Below are 8,982 nucleotides of genomic sequence, written 5' to 3'. Positions count from 1 at the left end.
TAAAAAAAAAAAAAAAAAAAATTAATAGATTCTATTTTTCTGTTACACTCTCGTCATTAGATGAGAGGTGTCCCTTCAAAACCGCTTGTATTCTGCCACCGTCACCTCGTGTAGGAGGTTCCAGAGGTTATTCTTTGCGAGAACACAAGTCAGCCATAAACTTGAATCTACTTTGCGGAGGACGTTGCCATTCGCGCGATTTAATTCCTTTCTCCAGCAATTTCCCTCCAGACGGCAATTCCCTTGACGTGAGAAAAGAAGGCGTGCGGCGGGAAAAAAAAAAAAAAAAAAAAAAAAGTGACTGCTCGGCGAGCGACAGGAGAGAAGGAGAATCCATCCAGCACCCAATAAATGGTGATTCCTGGTGGCTTTTTCTCTTCCGTGGCAGTTTATTGCTCACTGGCGGCGGCTGTGCGGGCTCCCGCGGGGCGAGCGAGGGCGCGTCGTGGCGCTGAGGGTGGGTGCCGGCTCCGGGGAGCACAGAGGGACCCCTGTGTGAAATCCTTACACGCGTTTCGTTCCCCTTTTTACGCGCCAGGGCTTCGTTCTTCCCGGCGGGTTCAGCCCCGTTGGTTTCCGTGCGATTTTTTTTTTTTTTTTGCCCGATTTCAAAGCCCCGCGTTTCCCGCAGCCCCCGCGGGTCGGTGCCGTTCCCGAGCGCTGTTAATTAATTGCCCGTGATGTCGGCGGAGGTCGTTGGGTTCACGCACCGCGCAGCTTGGCCCTGGGCCGGGTCCAGCTGGGAGCCCCCACCGGGGCGGTGCGACAGGAGCCTTGGCCCTTCTCTGGAGGGATGCTCTCTGTGGTGACAAGCCGTCCGGGGGGCGACCTGCTTTCTCTCCGCGGCTACCTCTTGCCGGCTTGCGCCACCTTCGCTTCACCTGATGACTCGGTGACACCCGCCCTGGCCCCAGCACAAACGCAGACCCAAATAAGTGGCTTTCCTGCCGGGCCATGTACCCTCCCCGTCGCCCGTTGCTGCCTGATCCCCTCCAGGAACAGCCACCACCCAAACGGGCTGGGGAAAGGGCTGTGACACATGCCAGATACAGGTTTTGTCAGAAAAAAGTTAAATACTCCGCAGCAATTTGTAATACAGTGGATTAATTTTGATTGCCCAAGGTAGAAACAAAAAAAAGACTGTCTCTAACCATAGACTGGGGGCTGGCTTTATTTGCCAATATCAATATTTGTGTGGAAAGCTTAAAATATGTTGTTTTTCCAAGAGCTGAAGTTTTAAAAGGGGAGGAGGAGGAGGCCTGTGGATGAAATATTAGCAGCATATCGGTTAACCACTAAGTCCTTTTTTGTATTCATCTGGCCGTTTCTGGTAAAAAGGGCAGAGAGTCTGAAGACTCGGGGACAGATGCTCCTTACTGGACACTGGAGTTTCAAAAGGTACAGGCAGCTCTCAGCAGAAGACAAAATAAGGCTGAGACTGTACAGAGCCGGGCGCTGGAAGACGGGAATAAAATTGCTCTGTGGCTTTCAGCATCGCTGAATTACACATTTTAAATCGGATCTAGCATACATCTCATTGAAAAAAAAAAAAAAAAAAAAAAAAGCAACGGTTCTTTCAAACGAGCTAGCCTTGAAAACCAGCAGTCCCTGTCAAAGCAGCTCAATGCATCCTCTTGTTAGTGCCTCCAACTTGAACAGGGTTCTATTTCTTAGCCCCTGTCCCTTCTGTCTCACACCTTCCTTTAGCTTCGTGCTTGGAAACCAGAATGTCGAGCCATATTTCATGCCTTAGAAGAAATCAATTCATCTGAGATGACAAGGCAGCCCCCCACACACCCTCCAGGCCCCTCGATACATTCAGAGCCTCGGGGTCGCTCCGGTAATGTAGCCCGTATATTTTCGGAATTGTCCCAATATTAATCAAACTGCCAGCAGGGAATACCGCGTAACTTGCAAAGGAGCACTTTTCTTTCGGTTTGCTCGTTTGCAGAGGTGCGCTGGTGCCGCCTGCTCTGCAGTCAGAGCTCAGTCGCGATGGGAAAGCGAGAGGGGGTCACTGGTGAAAAACCTCGGCTTTATTTAGATTTCTACAGTTAAACCTCTTCATCAGCTCCTTTGGGGGAGCCACCCCCCACCCCCACCCCCCTTGGACATAAATTCCCGGGGAGAAGCAAATGGTCACCCCTAACCTACTGCATAACATCCTAGTGAGTTGCTTTTTCGGGTTAGGATTTTTCTCCTAAGGCGTCTATTTCTGTGATACGAGGCGAGGTGTTGGCATTTTGTTTTGCGTGTGTCTCTGTGACTTGTTGGAGAGCACGGCGGAGCGGGCGGGGGCAGGATTTGGGTTTCCAAGAGCGGATCCAGCTGCTGGAGCCCAAGCCCGGCTGGGCTGGTTCAGCCAGCAGGTTTGTCCCCCCGGAAAGGCGGGTGGGACAGACGCCTCCTCCAGCAACCGCTCCATCTCAGGCTTGAGGAAAGCAGAGAAAGACTGTGTCTGTCTTTCCTATGATCCCGAGCGGAAAACCAGCTCCTACTTTTTCACGAAGTGCGGAGCGAAAAAAAAAAGGGATCCGAGAAGCATCTCTAGGAGCAGATCTCTTCTCCCGGCAGTGCCAGACTGCGCGGGGCTTTGAGTCCCACGGCCCAACTTTCAAATCCTTTCTAAACTTGATAAAGGGCTACAATAGCAGCCCGATAAAGCATAGATTAAATTCTTGTAGGATTTGTTTTTATAGCACATATGTAAGTAGGATTCATTATAATTTGAACTAGATCAAGATAAGAGATTAATGCTTTTATAGAGCATCTCTGCTGAGATTTCCTACGGGACTAAGATTAAATCCACACACTAAATATTATCTCATTCCATTTTGTGTTGAAAGAAACGTTAGACGGTTTAAGAAGAGTCATTACGTGTTGCAAGAAGAAAATCGTCGAGGTTCGTCCAGCTCCGACAGCCATCCCGCTTTCCTAATGGGCGGAGAGGGACGAGGGAACCTTCCCATTCACCAGTTCCTCGTCTTCCCCCCGAATGTACCTTTGAGGCACATGAAATCTTCATTTTATCTGTGCAGGTGTCACACAGGAAACCTCCCAAACAGCTGAGGTGCTGTCAAAGCGCCAAACTGCAGGAACCGTGAAATGATTGCTGTCATTACGTTTTGGCTGGTTTGTGGACAAAATCCGCGAGCTTCTGAACCTCGAGTCTGGGCTGGGAAAGGCTCCAGGCTCGGGCCCAGAGTAATGAGAAACGATACATCACTTTCCCTGTGCTCAATTCTAGGAGGTGAGAGGGGCTCAACGGTCTCGTTCTCTGCCGGCGCAGAATTAGCATTAAATTACCGAGTAGAAGGGTAGTCGATTTGCTCCTATACTTTCACTTATCCCTCAAAATGTAGATCCCAGGCTTTTGGTAAAGTCACTCCAAACAACGTCAATTAAACACTTCCCTCCGAGCGGAAAATCTGAAGGCTACCCACCTACACCAGCACTGATTTTTGTTTGTTTTCTTAGGTGGATAAAAACTGCCCTTTAGGATGAAAGTTCGTTAAATGGTGCTTGGATGGAAATTCGAAGCACGATCGTTACTTTTAGGCATTAGGATAGTGATGCTTAACATCCTGTAAAAGCAAAAAAATAATTCAAAAAGAAAGAAAAAATATAACGGCCCCCAAACCCCAACTTCTTTCAGTGTTCATTAAGATATATTGCACTTTTTTTTTTTTTTTTTTTTTTTTTTTTTTGCTGGCAGTAAGAATACTTCACATGATTCTTCTCACAAACAGGATGTCTGGAAAAATTATAACCCAGCCAAGCTACATTTTGAATCTGTAATTTGCAATTTGCCACGTTCCGCTGGGAGGGAGATGGGGGGCGAGTCGCGCAGTGTCTTTTTACACCTTCTCTCGCCTCCGCAGGTCAAGTCGCTCCTTCCCAGGACCGGGCAACGGAGACCGGGGTCTTCTTTCTCGGAGGGTTCCTCTGTAGCCTAACTCCTGAACCGACCTAATACAAGAAAATCTCTGGGTCTGAACGTGAAATAAGCAACTAGGTAAAGCCTCAGCAAGGAAAACAGAAGGCTTGTGGAAATATCGAACCGTCTGAGCACCTGTCTTTCGAGATAGCGAGTTCCCTTCATATTTCATGCGCCCTCCTTCTCCCTGCGGTTGTTGGGGTACTCGATCTCACTCCAGAAAATGCATTGCTCCCCTGCCTGTCCTGCTGCCAGCAGCCAGTCGCCCCTTAGTGCAGGGGCTAATCCCCCGCGGGAACACCCAGCTCTCATCTTCATGGCTTGCGCTGCCATTTTCACGGATAACCGGAGGGTGTGTATGTGGAAGGAAGCGAACAGTACCCCCAAAATTCGTTTAGCCCAGTCCCAGGTAGGGCTGATTTCTTCCCATTCAGTCCCTAAATAAATTTCGTGTTGTAACTTTTCTGGAGGGAGGAGAAGTGTTGGTGCGAAATAGATTTAAAATAAATAAAGTCTGTTCTGTGTCCCGACATCCATAGTTAAAAATCGGCATTAGATATGGAGAGGAGGGATGGAGGGGATGGGTATTCCTGGGCATTTGGGAGAGAAGTCCTCGCCTATATAGATGCCGTTCTCACTTTAAACAAACGCAAGAATTTGAGGAGAACCGTTCAGGACATCCCTCAAACATGTAGTAGCACCGTTTCGGCTGGAAGCTGCCACCCAGAGCAGCAGTGTCAGCAGCAGCTGAGGACCCAGCAACGACCACCCCGTCCAGGGCGAGTTATCTCGTACCGTGCGGGTCCGGCACCGGACTCGCACCTTTCTTTTCCTAAATCAGTTCGCTTATCGGCAGCGAAACGCTTGCAGTTTATGCGGGATTCTCGGTTCCTACTCTCAGGTCTGTAAGTCGTGATCTCAGGAAGGGCAGGAATGCGAGGGCGGAGGGGGGGGACAGCCCGCCTTCCCCGCAGGAGAGCCCCGCGGGTGCCGAGGCGGGGAAGCCTCCCGCGCTGTGCGCTCCCGCCTTATCTCCGGGGACGGGCTTCCCCCGAGGAGCTCCTATGCGCTGCAGGGGCGAGCTCCTTCACACCACCTCTGGCCACGAAACGTCTCTCCATCACACATCACACCCTTTCACAGAAGGTTTAGGAGATACTCCATCTCTGGAAACACAGCGGCACATCTGCACGCAGCTCTTAATAACCGGGGCTGCCTGACGGAGGGAATCAGTCCCTGAAGAAAGATGCTTTTCAAAGCTGTCTCACCTCAGCACAGGATTTTTTTTTTTTTTTTTCCCTTTGCCGCCTTCTCCCCGGGGATCTGTCCAACCCCTTTTAAATGGTTTTAGCCCGCTGAAGTCAGCTTTCTGTTTCCAAGCTTTTAAGGAGAACGAATGCCATACGTGGCGCCAATTCTCCTCTAGGTTACATCTTTCCTTCCCTTTGAAGTCAGCTGGGTTGCACAGAGGTAAACGAGAGCAGAATTTGGCCCCTGGAGCTAACAATGATGTGGAACCACTCTGACTTTTATTTATTTATTTGTTTTCCGGGGGGAGGAGGGACAGATCTTAAGATCCGGTTGTAATTTGTGTCGCGCTCTGTCTTTAATACTCAGATATTGTTCGGCGCATCTATAATTCACGGCGTTAATTTCGCCGGGAAGAGCTTTGCAAAGACAGGGCGAGAAGCGAGTAGAGTCCCCCCTGGGGTGCAAATGCGACGGGAGGGGTCTTTTTTTCTGGGCAGAGATGTGGTTGGGGGGGGTGGGGACGGCAGAGCACAAGAGGACGCGGCAGTCTGTCCTGAGCCCGGTCCCCCGCGGGCTTCCACCGCCCCGCGGCTTGGCCGCAGCCCCGGGGTGTCCAGGTGCCCCCGGGAGGGGAGGGAGCTGGGGGGCTTGCCGGGGTGGCAGGGAGGGGGGGCCGTCTCCGCCGAGGCGGTTTTTCGCCGTCCGCGGGACACGAGTGTCCCCTCGGGCAGGCACCCGCGCTTCTCACAGCCTCTCTAGAAACATCGCCGCTGCTGCTGGGAGCCCTTGGGTTTTTTACGGGCACATGAGATGCTCCCTGTCCTCGGCTCCCCTGGAGTTTACTAGCTGCCTTTAAAGAGGGACATTTATTGGGATAAAAGTGGATTGCAGCCTGCAACAACGTTGCATGTGTCTTTCATTTAAAAGACACCGAGAGCTCCTTTTTTTCCCCCCCCTTCTTCTCTTTTTTTTTTTTTTCCCTCCCCCAAGGCATTTAGTGCTTTTAAGGCATAGTTATAAACAAGCTGCCGAAACGCCAGCACACGGAGATGCGGGCGGCGGGGGCGGGGGAAAGGGAAGAGGATCCGTTTCCCTGGGTCTGGAGCAGGCGTTGCTCCAAAAAGGTGCAAGGAAGAGACGTGCCGTTTCTTCAAGAAGAATCCGGGGACGGGAACAACGCCCGGAGCGTCTCCCGGGGCCCGGTCCTGCCCCTCGGCCGGGTGAGGCTGCGGGGTGACCCCCCTCCCGCCCGGCCACGCACCGCGGGCACCGCTCGCCCTCCGCGCCCCGTCCCCGTCTCCCGGAGCTGGCGGAACCGCCCCCGCCTCTCTCGCCTCACCCTAAAGCAGCACCCTAGTCCCCGTTAAAGCCACCCCAAGTCCCCCAGCGCCACCTCTGCTCTCCTCTCCCTCCCCTCCGGGGGGGCCGAGCATCCCTGCGAGGGCGGCACTGGGTCCGTCGGTCCCCCGCTCCCGGGCTCCGCGTCTCCCGCAGCCCCGGGTGGCGTCGGGGGCAGGTGAAGCTGGAAAACGAGGTGGAGATGCGGAGGTGGCAGCCCGGCTCAGCGGGACGGCAGGGAGGTTGTGCTGTGTCGGGTGATGGGCTACAGCTCCCGGCCTGCAGCTGAAACGGGCATCCTTCGCGTAGACAATCCCTTTCTCCGATAAAATATCAAACTAGGGAGCAGATGAAGAAGGAGGGGAGCTGCTCGGCGGGAAATGCGCTGGACCTGACCTGGCCTTCCCTTCACCTTTAGCTGGGTTCACAGGAAAGGTCTCGAAGACGCTCAGCAGCCCCGGCTGGCCATTAACGCACCTATTCTTCAATCCCTCATTAAAGCTTCATTCACTTCTCCCCCCACCTGGGGGAAGGGACATTGAACTAATTTCTAAAATACCCTTAATAGAACAGGCAAGCTCGGGCTCACGGTGCAGAAATCCAGATCTGAAGTGATTGCAGACTCGGTTTTACTTTACTCCGATGATTACTCCTTTCACCAGGAAGCAGGGAGTTGCTCCTTTCAGTAATTTGGGCCTTTTCTAAATAGTTCCCTATCTCGCTCTCGCCTGTGCTTTAAATCCTGACTGTGTGCGAAAGGACCAAGGAATTCAACACTTCAAAGCTCACACTTTGGGTGAAAACCACCCGCTTTTTCAATATCCATAGGAATGCATGCATATATGGCTCATTTCTTTTTCTTTTTATTACCTAAGACTCTGTTTTAATACTTTCATTTAGAAACTGTATTTTTTTTTCAAGTCGGTAGTGATAATATTTCAGGAGATTTAAAATAAAGGACCTGTTTTAACCGCTTTGCACACATACACACAGAGAGGCAGACTGGAGTTCTGTTTGATAGCAGCCAAATTCTCTTTTAGGCTGGTTTCTGATGTGAGAGATTTCTAGTTTTAAGTTCCTCTATTTTCCATTCCCGCTACACAAACAACCGCCTGTAATATTTCTGTCTCTCTTTAACTCTAGGACCAAACTTCTGAGCTGTTTAATAAAGGAGGAACACCGGTTCTTAATTTTACGGCTCCAGAGAACAGGACTGCAGCTACCGAGGTATCAGTCAAATTGATTAAAGAAGATCCTTTACTTGAGGGTATGTGCCCCTGAAATTACCTTGCTCTAAGCCTCTCAGGGAGCTCGGGGGGAGAGGGAGGGAAGCGAGGGATTACTCTCTTTCCAGGATCCCTGGAGAAATGCGAAAAGGTTGCAGAGGGGAAATGTCCTTTTCATGTGTCCTCTCTCCCTCCCTGACTCCCCTCACCCTCCTCGCATGCTTGTGTGCGTCTGTCTGTCTGAAACGGATCTGTCTGTCGAAAATGGGCCTGGAACTCCCTCCTGTGTTGGGATTAGGTCTTGGGGGACCTGGGGTGGAGTTACACCGCTTGCCTATTTTCATATTCATTAGAAATGGGAGGTTGCATAAGGAGCCCTGCTGAGCTTCAAGATATAAAAGCAACTTCGGGTTCCCCCTTTCAAGACAAGACAAATCAAAGGCTCAGAGGCAAAACAGCTCCCTGAGCTCTGAACGTCTTTCCCTCCCTCCTTCCTTCCCTCCCATCCACTCACGCACTCTCCCTCCCTCCTCTGCTCACAGTCCAGCCTCTGTCTAGGGAAGAGGCTCTCAAGCAGCCTTAGATGATTATGGATTTTCTGAGCGAGAAGTTTGCCCTGAAGAGCCAGCCGAGCAAGAACAGTGACTTTTACATGGGAGCAGGAGGCACTTTGGAGCACGTTATGGAAACTTTGGACAATGAGTCCTTTTATAGCAAAACGTCAGGCAGCAAATGCGTGCAGGCCTTCAACCCTCTGCAAAGGGCTGAGCATCATGTGAGGCTGGAGAGGACATCACCCTGCCAGGACAACAACGGTGAGTCGCCATCCCAGGGTAATTCTGGCAGAGCCCCTGCGCTTTGCCCTCCTTGGAGATGGACAAGGGAGGCTGGGGCTTCTCCTCCTGCCCGCCGAAAGCAAAGGTGGTGGCACAGCCTTTGGGTGCGGGCATGTGAGGGGCTGCCAGGTGGTAGGAAATAATAATAACAATAATAACAATAACAACAACAGCAACAACAGTAGTAGTAGAAGTAGCAGCAGCAACAACAATAATATTATTATTAATAAATTCGACTGGAAAAGGCGATCACGTACTTCAAAGCGCTCGCTCTTACTTCTTCCCGCTCTGCCCCTCCGGTCGCTGCCTCCCGGCCCCGGCCCGGCTCCCTCAGCTCGTCCCCGCCGCCGCCACCACGGGAGAGCTCCGCGCCGAGCAGGCGGCTACAGCCCGC

The 8,982-nt window shown here is 51.7% G+C and overlaps 1 protein-coding gene across 1 annotated transcript in view; it reads left to right on the top strand.

The window, feature by feature from the left end:
* Positions 1-8,194: 8,194 nt before the first annotated feature.
* The window catches only part of ALX1 (ALX homeobox 1), a 19,592-nt gene continuing 18,804 nt past the window's right edge, over positions 8,195-8,982 (top strand). The window contains exon 1 of the mRNA XM_014963511.1: positions 8,195-8,567. Within this exon, the coding sequence (XP_014818997.1) occupies positions 8,336-8,567 (232 nt within the window). The 5' untranslated portion in view covers positions 8,195-8,335. The remainder of the gene's footprint in view (positions 8,568-8,982) is intronic.

The sequence above is a fragment of the Calidris pugnax genome, unplaced genomic scaffold, assembly GCF_001431845.1.
Source record: "Calidris pugnax isolate Ruff unplaced genomic scaffold, ASM143184v1 scaffold44, whole genome shotgun sequence".
NCBI lineage: Eukaryota > Metazoa > Chordata > Aves > Charadriiformes > Scolopacidae > Calidris > Calidris pugnax.
The sequence above is the reverse complement of the archived record's forward strand: the minus strand, read 5'-3'. Positions and strand labels throughout refer to the sequence as shown.